This window comes from Microtus ochrogaster, chromosome 22, assembly GCF_000317375.1.
Source record: "Microtus ochrogaster isolate Prairie Vole_2 chromosome 22, MicOch1.0, whole genome shotgun sequence".
Lineage (NCBI taxonomy): Eukaryota > Metazoa > Chordata > Mammalia > Rodentia > Cricetidae > Microtus > Microtus ochrogaster.
The window spans coordinates 10984477-11005411 of NC_022023.1; the positions used below are offsets into that span (position 1 = coordinate 10984477).

Sequence of the window (20935 nt, forward strand, 5' to 3'; positions counted from 1 at the left end):
GCATTTGCTAAGCAGTGTTGTCAGCTGCTCAGCCCATGTGATTAAACTCTGAGCTTCAGTAAACACAAAAACTTTACATCATGGACTTTGGAGTCATTCTTGAATAGTAAACACACACTTGGAATATGAGTTCCAGAAACACTAATGGTCTCTTGCAGTCATATACTAAGTATCTAAATCAATCAGCGCCACAATTTCTGTGAGACTAAACATCATTGCCAAAAGCAATGAGGCCACATGGAGGAAAACCCATGCAGACAGTTCCTTCTGACCAATTTTACTGGCAGGAATTTGTAATCAAAGTTTAGAAGAGTCACATATAAATCTGCTTACTACTATGTTACTTCTCATCAAAGAAAATCAGAATCTGACATTTTGGGAATAGGTGTGAATTATATGTCAAAGATGATGAAATATTGTTTGGCTTTTAAAACTATATTTACAAAGTATGTTAATGACAAGGGAAAATAATTATTATTGTAATAGCTGAAACAGAAGCAGAGGGAAATGCCAGAATACAAATATGGAAGGTAAGGGCCTGGAGAGACTGAAGCAGGGGATCACAAAGCCTTAAGTTTAATGCTCAGGAACACATGTGCACAGGTGCACACACACAGGCACAGATAGAAACACAGGGCAGAGAAAAAGAATGACATCATCTGTATAAAAGATACAGGAGGGGGCTGGAGAGATGGCTCAGTAGTTAAGAGCATTGTCTGCTCTTCCAAAGGTTCTGAGTTCAATTCCCAGCAACCACATGGTGGCTCACAACCATCTGTAATGGAGTCTGGTGCCCTCTTCTGGCCTGCAGGCATACACACAGATGGAATATTGTATACATAATAAATACATATTTTAAAAAAAAGATACAGGAGCACTAAAATGAATCACTAAAATAACACTTTCCAGTTCCTAAGATAGGGCTGGGGGTTAGGAATGTGGCTCTGTTGGTGAGGTGCTTGAAGCCCTGGGTTTGAGGTCTACACGAGACGTGGTGACAGACACCTGCAATCCCAGCAGTCAGGAGGGCAAGTTCAAGGTCATCTCCAGCTACACTGCAAATTCCAGGCTATTCTGGACTTTATAAGCCCTGTCTCAAAAGCAAAATATCCATTTATGTGACTAGTTTTTCTGGTCCCCCTGCAATTCCCTTGAGACAGGATCTCCGTGCAGTCCTCGCTAGCCTGGAACTCACTCTGTAGATCAGGCAGGCTTTGAACTCACTGAGATCCACCTGCCTCTGACTCCTAAGTGCCACATCCAACTTCCTCCTTTTTAATTTTGAATATTTTCTAACTTTTATGTAATAGGCATATATTATTTTATAGTGAAAAACAAAGACTTAGGAATCAAGCTACACACAAATGCAATATGTTACTTTCCCTAAATATAAAAGATTTTGTTTTGTGTTTGGAGACAGTCTTACTACACAGTCCTGACTGGCCCCAAACTCTTGGTCCCCGGCTTTGTCCTCCCAAGGACGAGGATCACCCACGTGAACCACCACACTCTTAGGGAACAGAGAGGTTTGTTTATTTATTTATTTATTTATTTATTTAATTTATTTTTATTTTTTTTGGTTTTTCGAGACAGGGTTTCTCTGTGGCTTTGGAGCCTGTCCTGGAACTAGCTCTGTAGACCAGGCTGGTCTCGAACTCACAGAGATCCGCCTGCCTCTGCCTCCCCAGTGCTGGGATTAAAGGCATGCGCCACCACCGCCCGGCTTGGAACAGAGAGGTTTAAAATGAGGGACTAGAGAGACGGCTCAGCAGTAGAGAGCACTCAGTGTGAGGACCTGGCTGGATTCCCAGCACAAACAGGGTGACTCACAACCATCTGTAACTCTGGTTCCAGAGTTCTCACGCCCTCTTCTGGTGCCCATGGGCACCAAGCACGAACATGGTGTACACATATAAAGCAGGCAAAACACCCAATCACACCAAAACTAAAAACAGGGAAAAAATTAATTTTAATCTTCAAAATCAAAGCTAAAATTCCAGGTGTTACTTGGGAGACAGAAGCAGGAGAATCAGGACAAGCAGGAGTCCAAAGTCAGTCCTGACTTCATAGCTAAGTTTGTCTTGAAAGAAAGAAACGGGGGGGGGGGATGCTAGAGTTAGTGATATTGTGCTAGTTATCATGCAAATATTCAGTTTATCAGGCTTGATTCTAAGTGGCTTTTATTGCTGTATCTGAGACAGGGTGTGGCTATGTAACCCAGCCTGCCCTGGAACTTTCCCTCTGCCTCCTAAGTGCTGGGATTAGGGCCATACACCATCATAGCCAACTAAAAACTTCTTAAGCAGATAGTCTCTGAATTATCTTCATAAACCCACAGATATCCATCCATGACAGGCACTCAATAACATTAGTAAATAAATTCAGGGCAGGTAACAATAGCTGCTTAATGCAATAGAAAAGTGATTTTTAATCATCTGAACAAGTATTTCCTGGCATATAAGTATGTTTGGACAAGATAAGCACAGTCGGGCTGTACAGGGTTATGGTGCGTTGGCCTGGCAACCATTAGGAGCCAAGCTTGCCGTGGTGAATGTGAGCCCGGAAGAGCATGAGGGAAGCCCTGGTATCCTGGCAGCTCCCAGGGCCTGGGATTTTTCAACTCTTTTCCATCCATACAAATAAACTCACCAGTAGCTGTGGGACCCTTGTACCCAGAATGTAGCCAAAGCGTGACCAGTCCTGAGGGTGCACACACCCTCTAGTTTGTAGTTTGTAGTTTGAAGTGCAGAAATGGGAAGCTGGAGGCAGCTTTGATTTAGCTCTAGTCATGTCTGTTTGCTTATTTAGGCTTTTTACTTTTTACTTTTACTTACTGCAGCCTTTTAACTTATTTTTAAACATTATTCTATTTTAATTGTGTGTGTGTGTGTGTGTGTGTGTGTGTGTGTGTGTGTGTGTGTGTGTCTGCATGTCTACATGGAGATGTGTGCACGTGACTGCAAGTGTCTGAGGTGGCACAAGGAGAACAATGAACCCGGAGCTGAGATTACAGGTACTTATAAATTGTCTAATCAGGGTACTGGGACCCGAACTTGGATCCTTTGCAAGAGCAGTACCCACTCTTAATTGCTGAGCCCATTACCTCTCATCAGTAAGAGAAAATGAAGGTACTTCATTAGTAAGAACAAACGACTTTCCAGGGACACAACCCACAGCGGAGAATGAAGCCCTGGTGTGAACAGCTCGTGTGTCAGGAGCTGCTGTGGTCCCAACAGCACTATCAAACTATCAGTCGCCCATACTGCCGTGGAGACTGCCTACGTCACCCCACCACAGTCCTAAACGTGGCCTAGGACTCTGAGCTGCTGCTTGTGTGCACGGTGCCGGAGAGGGGGCGGTGATGCTGGAAGCTGCAGTGGCAGCAGCAGAGGAGGCAGAAACAACGCTGAGGAAACACCCACCTGGCTCACCTCTGCCAAGCACTGTTCCAGGGTGTTCTACGTAAGAACTCATTTATACCTCCCAACCACACAAAAATTTCAATGACACTGGCATTATCGATTGTCCCCAGTTTAAAGGTGAGCAGAGACAAAGAGCCTCCTGCGTTAATCTTAAAGCTAGGACTATAGGTGGGTGCTATTGTGGCAACGGCCTTTTTAAAAATTTCTTTTAAAAAATTATTTATCTATCAAGTATACAGTGGTCTATCTGCATGCGTGCCCACAGGCCAGAAGAGGGCACCAGATCTCATTACAGATGGTTGTGAGCCACCATGTGGTTGCTGGGAATTTAACTCAGGACCTTTGGAAGAGCAGGCAGTGCTCTTAACCACTGAGCCATGACAATTGCCTTTTTAAAACACTATGGAATATTGTGTTAAAAATAGTATCTTATGTGTCCCAGACTGGCCTCAAACTTGCAACACAGCTGTGGATGATCTTGAACTTGTGATCCTCCTGCTTCTCTCTACTGAATGCTTGGATTAAAGGTGTGTACCATCACATTTTACTTATGCAGTGCTGGGGATCAAACCCAGGGCTTCATGGATGTACGACAAGCACTGTGCCAATGAGCTGCATCCCAAGCCCCTCAGACATCTGTACATTGCTGATCCCTCACTGCAGGAGCAAACAGGATCGAATGGAAGGGCAGAATGCACACAGCATTGCCCCATTCCCGTAGATACAGATGTTCCTAATTCATGCTGGGGCCGATGCTTCCTTGCTCCTTCTATAATTTCAAACAAAGGCTTAATTCCAGACTACTAGAGATTCATGAGCTGTCTACTTTTCTCTCTTATTCTCTAAGACTCTTATTCAACACATATGGATAGATAAAAAGAAAGAAAAAAGGCACAATTCAAATTTGTATTAAAATATGACAACCATATCCTTGGTCACAGTTCCTATTTTGGGACAGATGCACATTCCACAAGCATTAAGTAAGTCACTAACTTTCTGTGCTTCTCGCTATTCCCTTCAGCAGAAAAGAACACACTGCTGAAAGTAAAAATCAAAGGCAAACATCGAGCAAAACAGAGAGAAATCCCAGCTGCAAAGTGCATTTGGGTTGCGAGGGACAGACTCCCACACAGAACTTAGAAACAAGGTCACTTTCTGCAAAAGAAATTAAGACACGACATAATAGTATTAGCAACCCGTGGGAGTCTTTCCTGGGAATCATTCATACTAAAGTGACCCGAAAAGTGGTCTCCTAAATCTCTTGCAGAGACTCAAGGTCACTGCCTACCTCATCCGCTCCAACAGCACTGGACGAAGCAGTGTTGTTTCGGGGCTGGCAGAGAGCACCCAGTGCTCAAAAGCAGGGCTGCCCACAAAGCTTTATGACCGTGGGAACAAAATTCTTTCTCACTTTAGGTTTTGAGCAGATGACTCTGCCACAAAGGCCACCAACTACAATGAGTGAACACACACAAACAGAATTTAGCTAGCGGCTTTGGAAGTAATCTGTTATCTTTACACGCTAGTTCTCTTAACACACACCAGTTCCCAAATGCGAGGTCAATGCCTCCTGCTTCCTACGGTTTCAGTTTACCTTACACAACAATTATTAGACTCACACCCCACAAACGGACTTAGAGAGGCAGAGAAAATGCCCACAGTACGGACTCAGATGGTAAGTCAGCCCACACTCCTCCCCGCAGAACAGCTCAGCCTAAGCAGCACCCAAACAAACAGCAGTGAGAGCAAGCCATAGGAAAACTGCAAAAGCATAAAGTCTGAAAGTGAGAGCTGGTCAGGGGACGTGAGGAGTCAGAAGCCGTGCCAGAGATACAGAGGGGATTTTAAGATGCTACAGAGAACTGCTGGGTGGTCTCCACGGATGCTTCCTGAGACTCCAAGGCCATTGTGGGTGGAAGCAGGAAAGCCCTCCTTCATGAGGAGAAGCAGAGCCAGAGATTTGGGACCAGAATTAATGGGACCACAACGGTTGGGGTGGGGGCTGTCTTACTCATTTCCATGTTTCCTAGAGTCTATATTGGGCCTGCCACACAGTAGGTATTCAAGAAACATTTGCCAAATGAGGCCATAGCTCTGTGGTAGAGGCTGTAGGTTCAATTCCTAGTACCACCAAACAAACTAGCAAAGAACAGACACTATGCCAGGCATGGTGGTGGTACAAGCTTTTAATCAAAGCTCTCTGGAGGAGGCAGGAAGATCTATCTCTGTGAGTCTGAGGCCCGCATGATCTATATAGTGGAAATAATTCAGGACACCCAGGGCTACACAGTGAAACTTTTGTCTCAGAAAGAAAGGAAGGAAGGAAGGAAGGAAGGAAGGAAGGAAGGAAGGAAGGAAGGAAGGAAGGAGAAAAGAAAGAAATGTTTGCCAAGTGTATTTCTTTGGAATGAAGGAAGAAAGTAGTTAACTCTCTCAGAAGAGGGAGGGGGCGGAACAGGAAGCCCTCACAGACCAGTCAGTCTGTGCACACAGTAGGAGGAAGAAGAGCTCCAATGACTATGGTGTAGTGTTCTGCCAGCCTGAGCTTGCAGGAACCCTTGCTTCAGATCTATGTACCTGAGAGTGGTTAAGCGAAGGCTACCTGTCAGCGGTGCCATCCCTGGGCAGGGGTCCTGACAGTGTCAGAAAGGGACAGTGAGAAAGCTTAGGAGCAGCCCAGTAAGCAGCATCCTCCACGGGGCTTCAGCTCCCGCCTCCAGGTCCCTGACTGGAGTTCCTGTCTTGGCTTCCCTCAATAAACTGTGACCCGGAATTATGCTAGCCAAATAAACCCTTTCCTTCCCAAGTTGATTTTGTTCGTGGAACCTTATCACAGCATAGAGACCAAACCAAGGCAACCCTCTTCCCAGTCTCGGGACCCCGAGGAGGAGGGCAAAGGCTGGAGAACTGAGAGGTCAGCTTCCACCTGGAAAGCAAGGGTGCTCTACCGCTGCGGGGTGCTACATTCGCGCCATTTATGCTACCACTCTGGCATGCAGAAACACAAGTTCCCAAGGCTGGCGTGTAATGGGTTCTCAAACGCTGCCTAAGAGGATAAGGGGATGATGGACAAGTACTCCTCTTCTGTCTTCTGGACACAGTACCAAGTCACTACCAGGTCTTCTGCTATTTTCTTTTAGACATACTTTACAAACCAGAAAACCAGATTAAAAAATCAAGAGAATCATTTTCTTTTGAAAGAGTGGGAGGTGTTTTTCAAGTACGCTGCAGTGCATGTATGTGATAAGCCCCGTGAGAAACCAGATAATACTTTAGAGGACTGTCTAAACACAGGGAGCATTGTTCACAACAGAAAGAAGAGAAGGCATAAAATTTTCATGCACTATGATAATTATTTGTTAAGAATGCTTATCACCAAAGCTACAGAGAAACCTTGTCTCAAAAAAAAAAAAAAAAGAATGCTTATCACAGCAAAGCTATTGGAAAAAATCAAGTACAAAGAAAGATATTATCTGCTTCTATAAACAGCAACTATCACATTTAAAATCAGGAAAAATATTTTTAAATTTTTTTCTATGAATATCTAAAAATATATTTTCCTTTTAAAAATAAATTACATATATATGCATATATGTATTTTAGTAATAATAAACTATATATATACACATACATATATATATACTTTGGTAGTGACTATAATTTATTTATGGTGCCCCTCTCCATTATCTTTGACTCAACCCCAAGGAGATTCTGTACAAATTAATAGTATATGTAAAGAATTTAATCCAGTATCTGGCACACAGTGTGAGCTCAATATATGCTTCTGTAGGTTTTGTCAGTCAGTCTGTTTTCTTGCTTTCCTGTTTTGTTTTTCTTTTCTTTCCTTTGGATTTTAAGACAGGGTTTATATTCCTTGGCTGTCCTGGAACTTGTTCTGTAGACCAAGTTGGCCTCAAACTCACTGAGATCCACCTGCCTCTACCTCCCAAGTGGTGGGATTAAGTGTGTGCTACCACTGCCCTGCTTACTTTCCTTTTTCTTAGAGCCCTATGGAATTAAGGAAGGAAACCGTGAAGGAAGCCCACCGAGACTGAACTACAGGCAAAGCCGTGGTCTCTAACCCTTGCTTTGCAAACCCTGGCTTCATTACAGCCACAGGTACTGACAGTGAGCCTCAGTAAAGACACCCTTTTGTCTTCCTCCCTGAAAGCCTCTGCCACCATGCAACAAAGGGTTTCTCACTTGGCAACCAGACCGTTCTCAAACTCAGTCTGAATTTAGGAACCTTCAGTTTATAAACACAATGACACAATTTTGTTACAATGCAGAGTCTCTGGTGATGCAATTAGCAGCTGGTTTGGGTGATACAATTTGAAAGGGTAGACAAGTTATATGGAGGCTACAAAAAGCTACACTGACACTCCAAAAGCCCAGTGTAAACACACGGGAACCTCTAGTCCCTTGACCCGTGGTTCTTAATAAGCAGAACACACAGCCAACAGGGGCCCAGGCTGTGGTTCAGAATGCACGGTGACAGTGAAAGAATTACTCCTCCTCTAACCAAAAGGGGCAACCCTGGTCTCAAAGAATTTGCCACTTCCTCCTCACAAGCCTGCAGTGTGCATGTGCCAGTCTCACCAGAAGACAGCTTTGACTGACAGCCCATCCCATACTAAGGACTATCAGAAGGGTCTTGAATGTCATGCTTTGGTTGAGTCAGATAACAATCTGTGTCCCCTGTGAGGGGCCGCTGGAGTAAGAATGTGCTTTCAGATTGGCCCTGGGATAAAGAACTGGCCTTTAGCCATATTAAAACAGCACTCTGTTGACCATCCAGTGATATAGTAAGAAACAAGCAAAATCACAGGTTGTGCTTGGTGTGGAGGTACAACCTGTAATTCAGCACCCAGGAGACTGAATCAAGAGAACAGAGTTCAAATCAAGCCTGAAGCTACATAGTGGGTTGGAGGCTAGCCTGGGCTATATAGATACAAGTCCCAAAACAAAACATAATCATGAATGGACAGGAGGAGGAACAGTTTAAAGGATTTACTGGACCTCATAGTGACTATAACTACTAAAAACACTGTATAACTGAACAGTTCTGAGAGTAGAGTCATGCACAAAGTGATAAGGTTATGAGGCCGTATGGATGCTAATTAGCTTGATGTAGTTATTCCCCATGTACCAAAACATGTTGTAACCACTGAACATTCAGTGAAGAATGCCCAACCAGCATGTTTACACCCCAAATTCAATCCCCAGCAGAGGAAAAAGAAAAAGGTGGCATATTATGCATACATTTTTATTTGTTAATTAAAATAGAACAAAGGAAAATATATAAGGACGAGGACTGTGTGTAAGTAGGTGATTATAAGCAACTCAATTAAAATCTGTGTTTCTGCAGGATTTGGAATGAAAGCCACACCCAAGAATAAAGACTCCATATTTTCAAGATGTCCCCATCTCCCCAGCCTGAAATCCTGGCACTAGAGAAGCTGAGGAGCACTCTAGATCAAGGCCAGTCTGGGCTACAAAGTGAGACCTTGTCTATAAAAACAACAGTAATAATAGCTGTTGTTATCAGAAAGAGGAAGGAGAGAAGACAAAAGGGGAATGTTGGAGGAAGGGAATGGAGAAAGGGAGGAGAGGAAGGAGAGGGAGTAGAGGGGTAGGAGGAAGGGAGGAGGAAGAGGAGGATGAAGAAGAAGAGGGGAGGAGGGGACTGCAGCAGCAGCAAGTCAACTAAGGACATGAAAAGATGCTCAAGCAGGACAGGAGCATTCCCAGCATTCAGGTTGTAGAAGCAGGCAGATCCCTGAGTTTGAGGCTAGCCTGGTCTACACAGTGCATTCCAGGCTAGCCAAGGCTACATTATTAGTTATTAGGGAAGTGCAGACTGAAGACACAATGAGACACAGAAGCTTTCTCTAGGGAAATAGCACATCTAGCAGCATGGCTTTGGGGAGGAGGGAGTGGGAAAGCTGGAACCCTGTGCACTATAGCAAGAATACAAACCAGAGCGGCTGCTCTAGAACACAGGCAGTTCCTGAGACCTACATGTGACCTAGCAACCCCAGTTCTGAGTTCATACCTAAGACAACTGAGAACAGGTTCTTAAAGCGGGCGTGAGGCACACATCTGCAATCCCAATACTCAGGAGGCAGAGGCCGGAGGATTAGAAATTCACTGTTATCTTCAGCTACGAGCCAGTTTGAGGCCAGCCTAGGCTACCTGAGCCCCGTCACAAAACAGGAAGCAGCAGGCACTTGAGCTATCTGCTCACCACAGCACATTCACAGTAGCGGAATGTGCCTCAGCCAAGAGGCAGAGCAAAGCAATGTCCACCAGATGAGCAGATAAACAACTGTGGTATGCACATACAATAGAATATTATTCACCCTTAAAAGGGAAGGAAATCCTGTCACAATATGGATGAAACTTGAGGAAATTATGTGAGGTGAAACAGCTTAGTCACAAAAAGGCACACAGTGTGTTGGATCACGGAGAGCAGAGGGTGGCTGCCAGGCCGGGAAAGCGAAAACAGAAATGTTTTCTCAATGAGTACCGAGTTCCAGTTTTGTGAGGTGAAAAAGTCCTGGAGACTGGCTGTACAAGCCTATGAATGTTCTTAATGCCATTGAATTGTATAGTAAGTATGAAGATGGCAAGTTTCTGTGTGTGTGTGTTTGTGTGTGTGACTGGTTGGTTTTCTGTTTGGTTGGTTTTTGTGGGGGTTTTTTGGGATGTCTTACTATACCTCCCCACCTGGCCTAGCCTACCCTCAAACTCACAGAGATCCACTTGCCTGTGCTACCTAGCTGCCACACCTGGCTGGTGTTTTGTTTTTTAAGCCTGAAATGCCAAGTGCTAAAGAAGATCCAGGGCCATTGGAATGCTTACACCTTGCTGACAGGAGTGTGACACCGTAGAGCAGCTGTGGAAACCAGGTAACCTCCTAAAAAGGTAAAGTAGGGGCTGGCGTAAGGACTGTGGTAAAGGACTTGGTCAGCATGCTCAAAAGCCAAGTCCAGTCCCCTGCATCAAAAAATACAGGGACAGAGCGGGAGAAAGATCAACTTAGCGCATGATCCACCAGGCCCAGTAGGGCATTCACACAAGAGCACAGCTGCACACACACCTGGATGCCGTGGACCTGTAATTTCAGCATTCAGGAGGCTGAGGCAGGAGGACTGCTCCAAGTTAGAGGCCACTCTAACAGTGTTTTTCTAGGCCAACCTGGGTAGTAGGATAAGAACATCGTCTCAAAAGAAGGGAGAAAGGAAAAGAGGAAGGGAGAAAATGAAAGAAAAAAAAGCAGGATCTTTGCACATCATTCATCAGTTCAGATGGTGGTCACACTAGAGTAACACGGCCCGACATCCAAGCCTGGTGTCATTACGAGAGTGGGGAGAAGGGGTTAAGTCACACATACATGGGAAGGTCACATGACAACAAAGCCACAGATGGCAGTTACAGCACTACACAAAAAGCCAGGGAGCATTCAGTGGGAGCGCGGCCCTGATGATCTGTGATTTCACACTCCCAGACTAAGACCTGTGAGAAAGTGACTTCCTGCTGGTGTAAGCCACAGCGGGGTGGCACTTTGTCCCAGCATACAGGAAAATGAGCGCGTGCTACAACACGGATGGGGCTCCAGTGTGACATGTTAAAGGCAACCCAGAGCCAGAAGACCACATCCTTTGGATTCCATTCACAGGGTACTCTGTGGGGACCACGGAAAGTGACCACTAAGGGACACAACCACTCTGTGTGAGGAAACCATCCAGCACCTCAGTGGTTGTTATGGTGGTTCCATGACATAGAGCTAGCTTTCTAAAGACTCAGTTACATCTCAAAAAAAGTATCAGAAGAAAACCTATGCCCCAAGACCTGTTTTTACATCAATTTGTTATAGAATTTGCTATTTGGAAGAAGGTTCCTACTAACCTAATGAGTGATCATACAGTCATCAAAATAAAAGTAACAGTTACAGATCATAACCTACTCAGCAAAAATGGGAATTCCTAAAATCACACACAGATATACTATAAATATATGTCAATAAATATATTTATATGTATTTGTTTTATGCATGTGTGTTTATAATGCAAAGTTTGATGCAGTTTAGTAAAGCCTTAAGGTAGCTGGGTAAGAACAGTCAGGGTTCATTATAAAGGAGAAAGAGCAGCTTCAGAGCCGGAACCCTGAAAGACCGACTGAGCTGGTAAGGGCACAGCCACAGTCACAGGACAAACTGGAATCACATGCCTGATGGGATCCAACCGTCACTTCTGAGCGATTCCTACAGATTCACCATCTGAGAAGCCCTGGGTTCAATCCCAAGCCCCAGAAGTGTTAAAAGACAGCTGCACTACAAAATAATTGCCCGTGACCATCAACAAGGTCAGGTCACAAAAGTCAAAAATTTTTAGGGTTCTCTCAAGGCAGGGTCTCACTAATCCCAGCTGGCCTCAAACTTACTCTATAGTCAAGGATGACTTTGAACTTCTAATCCTCCTGCTCATGTTGTTCTGGAAACCCAGTCCAGGGCCTTGTGTATGCAGTCAGGTGCTCGACCAACTGAGCTGCATCCTTACCCCAAATTAGTGCATGGGGACCAGACCTCTAAGTCCATCACTTAGAGTCCAAGGCAGGAGGATAGAGACAAGAGGACAGAGAGCTGGACGCCAGCCTGGGCTATATGCCAAAAAGCAAATAAAAACACATTTTATACGTGTGTGTAGACCCACGTGGTTGTGGGTGGGGGTGCAGGCGTAGGTGAAGGCCTGGAGCTGACCCTGGTGTCTGCCTTAGTCTTACTCCACTGAGGCCGGGTCTCTGCTGAGATGTGAGGACACCAAGCACAGCCGGTGTGGCTAGCCACCTCTGCTTCCTCAGTGCCGTCATTTCTGGTGGCTGCCACACGTGCCCAGCTTTTCTGCAGGTTCTAGAGATGCCACCTCTAGTGTTCATACTTACAGCAAACGCTTTATCTGCTGTAGTGTCTCCTCAAATCTCAAACAGTAATTTTTAGAAAGATGTATTTATTTTTATGCCTACATACGTGTGCCTGAGTGTATGAATGTGCACCATGTGTTTGCAGGTGCTCACAGAGACCAGAAGAGGAATCAGATCCTCTGGCACTAGACTTCCTGACAGGGTGCCGAGAACTGAACTTGGGTCCTCTGCAAGAGCAGCAGATGCTAAAAAATGTTCTTAATCTGTATGCTTAAATACAGAAGTACCACAGATCCTAGTTTTCTCAAATATTAGCAAAAATGTAACTGGTTGAGTATTCTTTTTTTTTTTAATATTTATTTATTTATTTATTTATTTATTTATTTATTTATTATGTATACAATATTCTGTCTGTGTGTATGTCTGCAGGCCAGAAGAGGGCACCAGACCCCATTACAGATGACTGTGAGCCACCATGTGGTTGCCGGGAATTGAATTCAGGACCTTTGGAAGAGCAGGCAATGCTCTTAACCACTGAGCTATCTCTCCAGTCCTGGTTGAGCATTCTTAACTTAAAAATCCAGAATCTGGGCTAGGGAATGGCTCAGGGGATAAAGCATTTGCCATGCAATCAGATGACTTCACATATGGCTGTACATGACAGCACACATCTGTGAGCCCAGTACTCCTAGAGAGAAGTAGGAGAAACAGAAGAATCTCCAAAATCTTGCAAGACAGCTAGCCTGGTGTACACAGCAGCAGAAAGACCGCGGGTGAGGACTAACAACTGAGGTTGCCCTTTGGCCGTCACATGTATGTCATGACAGGCTTGTGCACATACAAACATACACAACACACACACAGAGTTTTAAAAGCCAGAAATCCAAAATGCTCCACAATACTTAGGGTATCATAAAAACAACAAACTTAGTTTCCCAACAAAGAGTCAGCTTTAACAGGGAAGGGAGGTGGGGCTCAGAAGACAGCTGGGTGAGAACACATTCTCTGCAAGCATGAGAACCTGAGCTCGAACCCCCAACATTCGTGTAAAAAGCTAACAACAGCTTTGGGTGCCATGACCCCAACATTACTGAGCTCACACACATAAACCACACACACACACCACACAGATTATATGCATACCACATATGCACACAAACACAGATACCACTAACATTATACACAACACATACACACATCACAAAAATAAGATAGAAGGACATCCAAAGGCATGGAGTTATTATCACAAAGTTTATGTATCACCTCTAACATCAAATCCTAACTTGTTTAATTAAAAATGTCAGGCTTCTAACTTCTCTGTGGGTAGGACATCAAAATAGGTCTAACTCAGATCTTAACTACAGCACCCGACACTATTGTCTGGAACACTAATTCCACATTGTTTTAAGTAAGGCTCTTCTGGTAAATGACTATGGTGCCTAAATCAGCACTAATCTCAGCGCAGCAAGACTGTTATCTATGTGTCTGGCCCACCTGCCCAGTGAGGCCGTCATTAGTCACATGAATCTGGTGACAGGCGTAGCTGAGACTGAGACAAGCTTTAAGTGTAAAAAACACAACAGCACAAAACAATATGGGGACTCTCTTATGCTTTCTATGTAGATTATATGTTGTGATGGTATTGTGGTATTTCTTGGGTTAAATAAGTATTCAAATTATTTAAATAAGGCTGGGCATGCTGGCACATGCCTATGATCCCAGGTCTTAGAGAGCTACAGTAAGAAAAGCAAGAACTTAAGACCAGGGCTGAAGATGTAGCTCAGCTGGTGGAGTTTGCCTAGCACAGTATTTTAACAAGTCCTAGGTCCCATTCCCAATAACCCAACAATCCCAGCACTTTGGAAACAGAGGCAGGAGTACGAGAAGTTCAAAGTTATCCTCAGGTCCATAGCTTAGCTGCTCAAGACCAGTAAGACCCTTTCTCAAAAGAACAAAAACAGAAAGTGGAAGGAAGGAGGGAAGGAGGGAAGGAGGGAAGGAGGGAAGGAGGGAAGGAAGGAAGGAAGGAAGGAAGGAAGGAAGGAAGGAAGGAAGGAAGGAAGGAAGGAAGAAAGAAAAGAGAAAGGAAGAAAACAGAACAACAAGCCAGATGTTGTGAGATACCTGTCTTCTCAGCACTCAGGAGGCACAGGCAGGAGGAACGGACGATCTGAAGCCGCCTTGGTCTACACAGCAAGTTCAGAGCAGCCAGAGCTGTACAGACCGTATCTCAGAAACCCTAGTGATGGCCAGCAAGAGCACTTGATGACTGAGTTCTATTCAGAGCATGGTAAGAGACAGCTGACCCTTGAAAGCTGTCCTCTGAAGCTGGGTATGGTGGCGCACACCTTTAATCCCAGTGTTCAGGAAGCAGAAGCCGGTGGATCTCTAAGTTCAAGGCCAGCCTGGTGTACAGAGTGAGTTCCAGAACAACCATAACTATACAGAGAGACCCTGTCTCAAAAAATAACCAAGTTTTCCTCTGACCTCCACACACATGCTGTGGCACAGGCCATGTCTACATACAAACACATCATACATCCATACAATAACAATAAGTTTTAAAATAAATCCCTATTGTTTAAATTATATTAAACTTAATTTCACCAGGTTATTTTCCTTTAGTGTGGGTACTAGAAAACGCTAACTTAAACTTGTGGTTCGAGTTAGTTTGGGGTGTTCTGTGTTTTGTTTTCTGGTGACGCTGAGGATGGGACCCAGGGCCCGGTACATGCTAAGCCAGTTCTCTTCACACATTTCAAGCGGATGCTCGACCTCTGACTGCTGTGAAGTCACACCACCTCCACCGGCAGCCACCTTGAAAGAACGCACGGCTGGACTTCCCAGAAGGCTGAGCTGCACTCGGGCCCAGGCTCTTCTCCAAAGAGCTAATCTTCCCAGGGCTTATCTCTGTCTCTGTACACACCCTTCACAAAAGCAGGCGAGTGGGGTACCTGGAACTCGGGGGTGCTGTTCCGCAGCTGGCTCACGTTAGGCAGGGATCCCCCGTGGTACTGGGTCAGGCGCAGCTGCTGAAGCTTCTGAAACTGAACCTGGAAACAGAGAGATTTCAAGAAGGTTCAGCAAAATCTGAAAGAGACATCCAAGCACAGTGTCTTGTAGAACGCTTCAAAAAAGAAGTCCTAGTTTTGATTTCCTTTTCTATTTAAATGACCATCATCTTCAGGTTTCCAGAGCTCTCTGGGGTCTGTTTCCTTTGGGTTTTGTTTGGAGAGATGGATGGTCTCACACAACTTAGGATGGCTCAGGCTCACTCTGTAGCTCAGGATCCTGATTCTCCTGCCTCTACCTTCTAAGTGGTGATTACTTAGAAGGTGTGCACCACCATAGTCTGGTTTTCTGTTTTTTGGGTTTTTTTTAAATTTTTTTATGAGTTTTAGAAAGAATTTAAGAATATTTCAAAAGTCCTACACACAATGATGTATAGGCATACAGACACAATATTTAACAATACTAAAACATTTCTAAAAGGAAATTAAGCTATCTAAAAATCAGAAACATTGTTTTCCTTTCCTTCTCCACAGACTTCCCAATCCCATGTGCATTTATGTGTCATATGTGAATGGGGATCACAGCATAGATATGACTTGTTGGCGGGGTTGTTCACTTGTTCTTTTTTCTTTCTTTCTTACTTTTCTTTTTTTTTTTAAGTCTCATATAGTCAGGTTAGCCTCAAACTCACTACATAGCAAAGGTTGGCCTTGAACTCCCAATACCCCACCCCCACAGCCACATCTCCTTCCCAAGTCCTGGGATAGCAAGTGTGCACCACCACACTCAGCCAAAACAGGTACCATCTTACATGCTTACATCATGAGCCTTTTCTAGACCGTTACACAATTGTGTGTGTATAATTTTTAGCTTTATTTTCCTGAAACCATCAGAACTCATCCTAAGGAGTAATTATTAATCTTTAGATAAGGACTTACTACAGGAGGCCATGCCAGGCTGATTAGATAACGTAATAGGTGGGGGAGTTTGTCACGGAGCCTGATGATCTGAGTTTGATCCCCAGGGTCGCATGGTGGAAGGCGAGAACCAACTCCAGCAAGCTGTCCTCCGACCTCCACACATGTGCCATGTGTGCACGCGTGCGCACACACACGAATTTATAATAAAAATATTTAATGGAGAGGTCAGGCAAACAGGCATCAAGCAGTATCCTACGGATTTAGCAGTTTCGTTCTTATTTACTTTCAGAGGGCAGTCAACTGTCCCAGTTCTCATGAGCCCTGCTTCTAAAACAATACACTGAGTATTATGTAACCCTCAGCGATTATAATTCATACAAGGAAGGAGGGTCATAGAGAAATCCCTGAGGCGGACTTCTACCCTTCCTCTAATTTCTACTCTGTCCTCTGCTTACACAATGGAGTATACCAGACCTGAGCCCTTAGGGCAGGCCAGGTGTTGTCCTCAGACACTGGTCCACTTCACCCTGGGATTTCTCCACAGCCCCGCATTTACAGACAGGGGACTCAGATCCAGTGTTCAATGCCCTGCCCAAGGCCAAGCGCAGCTACTTTACACAAAACCCACATCCTATTCCTGCTTTCCATTTTTTCCTGAGTGATCATACTATGTAGTATTATTATTATTATTTAAAATATCTGATACAGTGTAGGAGCCAGAGCAATGACTCAGTAGTTAAGAAACACATTGCTCTTACAGAGGATCCAGTTTAGACCTCCATCAGGCAGCTCACAAAATCCTGCCATTCTAGATCTCAGGCCTCCGAGAGCACTTCCACACACGTAAACGCGCACAGGTGCACACAGACATAGATTTTAAAATTAATTACCAAAAATTATCTAACACAATGTAAACATTCTGTAAGTGTGGTAGTAAGGAAATTACGACAAAAAATTCAATGATTCTACTACAGAACATTGTGGAACTACGAATCTCTGATTTATTAACACTCACTAGGAAAGCTTAGATACTGAAAAACTAGAGATGACCAGTGAAACCATCGTCTATCTATCCAACTGCTTCTATGATTACTGAGACAGCCTGGTTAATCACTGCTCCTCCACTACCCTTGGCATCCTAAGTGAACTCCCAGAGGTGATAATATTCCTTAATATAGCATGTATATTCAAAAATAAGTACACATATTTTTTTGTAAATTTTAAAGGCATACGAAGTCCTTGGGTGTCTTTAACTTCCTTATACTCACAGTACTTGATTTCTTAAACATATTGTGTGTAGGGAGACATATTAACTATATGTTATATATATTAATCAAAACTCAGATCTCATAGTCAAATTTGAAGACTCGGTAAGCTATTTCTGCCTATGAGCCAAGTTTAAGAATAAAGCCAGCTTTCCATTTAACATTCTAAATGCACTTGCGAGAAGCATTTAACTGGCAATCCTTGAAATGCTCAGACAAGATTCTTGATTTCCTTGATCTAAAGTCTGTCATTCTTTCTTCAAAGATTCACTCAATCCACTGCTTCATTTACATAAAACATAATTTGTGTTAGATACCATGCCAGCCTATGAAGGTACACACATGCCAACGCTCTTCCCTCCTGAGAGGTCCCACAAAGGCTTCAACCCTTACCCAAAGCCTCGACACTTCAGCCAGGCTCAATTACAAATCTAGCTAGGCACCTGCCTTCAACTGTACTTAAGGCCACCGCAAAGGATCCCACCCCACGACTGCCCGCCCTCTGGAGAGCCTGTCTCCAGAGCCTTCAAAGACTGTGTGACACCAGACTGAGCTCTCATGTGGTTAGCCGAGTCATCCCGTGCCCTTCACAAAGGATATAAGGATAAATATAAAAAATACAGTGGTGTTATGTGAACTATAGAGACCTGGCTACTATTTCCGTAGATGGTCTCAGCTACGTCTAAAAACTTTCCTTTATTTTGACACTTTCTTCTTTTGAAATTTTGAATCATTAAACTAGAGAGAAACTTGAGACTGAATTCAACACCTCCATGCTTCCAGATGATGGGAATAGGGACTCAAGCAGAGAAGACTAAGGCAGAGGTCACAGACTGGCAGCCTACAGGGAGTTCTGACTTGTTCAGTATTTTCTATTTCAGTTTTAGAACTTGGAAGAGTGCAAGAACAAACAACCCTAGATTTGTGTGTGTGTGTGTGTGTGTGTGTGTGTGTGTGTGTGCGCGCGCGCAGGCTCGTGCGTTTTGAATGCATAGTTGTGCATTCGTGTGGGCACAAGTCAGAAAGCAATGGCTAAGAGTTGATCATCTCCTTCCCCAGTGTGGGTCCTGGAGCCTGGTGGATTCACGTCAGCAGGGCTGCCAGCAAGCACCTTTACTACACGGGCATTTCACTAGCCCTAAACCATAGCCTTGCCTGCTTCTCACCCAGGATCTGGATTGTTTGGTTTGTCCCAGACCTCAATAAGTCCTGTTACCCACCACTGTGGCTAAGGATCAGCTACTATTCGCCACCAATTCCTGGCCCTTCCATCCATCCTCCTTATCTACCTTACACTGAAACTCTCATTAGCAAGACCCGGCCTGAGGTCACACACTGTGGTAGAATTTCTTCTAACGCCTGTATAAATGAGATAGAATCCGCTCTAATTCTTTTCTGAAAAGTCTCACAATAGCCAACACAATATCCTAATCAAAATCCCAGCAGGGAGCTGGGAGCATAGCTCAGCGGCGGAGCACAGCTCAGGGTACCAATGGACCAGGGCTCAATCTCCAGGACCAAACAAAAATAAAAGTGAAAAATCCCAGCCAAGTCTTGTTTTTATAGATTGACAAGATAATTCTAAAATTTATGAAAGTACAATGACCCAGCTCAGCAGGGGACATTTTTTAAAGATTTATTCTATTTTTAATTACGTGTCTATGTGTATGTCTGTGTAGGGGAATGCACACACATGAGTGCAGACACATACAGAGTCTAAAGGATCACTGGGTCCCCTGGGGTCGGAGTTACCGCCAGTTATGAGCTGTGGGTGCTGGGAACCAAACTTGGAACCCCTAAAAAGCGAGCGCATGCTCTTAACCACTGAGCCATTTCTCCAGCCCCCAGACTAATTTTAAGAAGGGCTAAGTTACAAGATTTAAGTTAATAGTTCAAGATATATTAGAAAGCTATAGTACCCAGTGTGCTGTTGTGAAAAAGACCTAGGGTGGAGGTAATGGCTGAGTGGCAGGGCACTGCCTAGCACGTGTGAATCCTTAGCTTCAATCCCAGGAGGAAAGACATCAGTAAATGTGACAGAGTGCAAACACACACACACACACACACACACACACACACCCCTCTACCAGGGGAAAAAATCTGACACGCACAGACATCCAGTGTGACCCCTGGATTCAGTCCTCCCCTGCCCTTCCCAGCCTCGTATGGAAACTTTGATAAGCCTCAGTTTACCCGTCTACCAAAAGACGGAAAATCCAGTCAGATAAACCACAAGGCCGTTTTGAAGACTGTCTGCGACAGCAAGGGAAGAGAGCAGTGCCTGCCTGTCACGGAGCCCTGGGATTCAGCCCAACCCTAATCTCTGCAGGCTTCTTCTCTGCTCTTGGCTCAGCAGCCTGGCCACTCTGCAGCATACCTACCCATTGCTCGTTTTAACAGAAAGACAAGGCATGGACTGAGCTGGGGGTGCGGCTCAGCGGGGAGAGGGCCCAGCAGGCCCGCATCCCCGTGTACACTCCTTAGTGCTGTATAAACTAGGAACGCTGGCACACACCTGTAATCCTAACGTTCTAGATTTGGAGGCGGGGAGGAGGGGGAATCAGGAGTTCAAGGTCATTTTTGACAACACAGTGAGTCTGAGGCCACTATTACAGCTATATGAGACCTTGTCTTAAAAAAAGAAAAACAGAAACGAAACAGAAAACAATGTTTTTTTCCAACTATTCAAGGCAAATCGACATTGGTGCAGAGCTGAGTTTCTCCATACAAGCCGCCCTTCCCAGCCAAGCACCCTGGAGCTTCCAAGTCTCCCTCTCTGTCCCGTCTCTCCAGGCCTCCCAATCCACTTCCTGCACATGCAGTGGTGACTGATGGCCTGCACGCAACCAGACCAAAGGACATGATGTCCTTATCGGGACAGCAGCACCGACTCCGTGGGTGGACATCCCCTGCTCTGCACAGCAAGCCCGCTGGCTTTCTCCTGACGTCCTAGCCGCCCTTCAGTCTTTGGTGGCACCGCGTCCTCTCTCTCCCCTGCAGACGGTAGGGGCTTTGGCTTTGAGGCCCTCTTCACACTTCACTTTATAGCAGGGGACAAATTCGAATCTGATAGAGGGAAGCTAAGTCAGTACGGCAATCTGAAGCATCATGAGACACGCCACAGAGATGGTGGGGACTGGGGCACGCTGAAGACCACATACATGTTCTATAGCATCACCATAGTCCTGGGGCACCACCAGACTATTGCTGTCAGGCTTTCCAAAATATGACGGAAAGGACAGTGAGATGACTCAGCCAGCAAACGCACTTGCTGTCAGGCCTGATGACATGTGTGACCCTGAGGACACATACTGTGGAAGAAGAGAAGTGACTCCTACCCATTGTCCTCCTACCTCCACAAGCATGGGCATAGATATACCACCACCACCACCAC

General features: G+C 44.8%; 1 protein-coding gene across 2 annotated transcripts in view; it reads right to left on the reverse strand.

Moving 5' to 3' along the window:
* Window positions 1-20935, reverse strand: part of Crtc3 (CREB regulated transcription coactivator 3) — a 101755-nt gene that overhangs the window by 78871 nt on the left and 1949 nt on the right. For both annotated transcript variants that reach the window (XM_026784247.1, XM_013350185.2), the window contains exon 2: window positions 15299-15397. In XM_026784247.1, the coding sequence (XP_026640048.1) occupies window positions 15299-15397 (99 nt within the window). The remainder of the gene's footprint in view (window positions 1-15298; window positions 15398-20935) is intronic.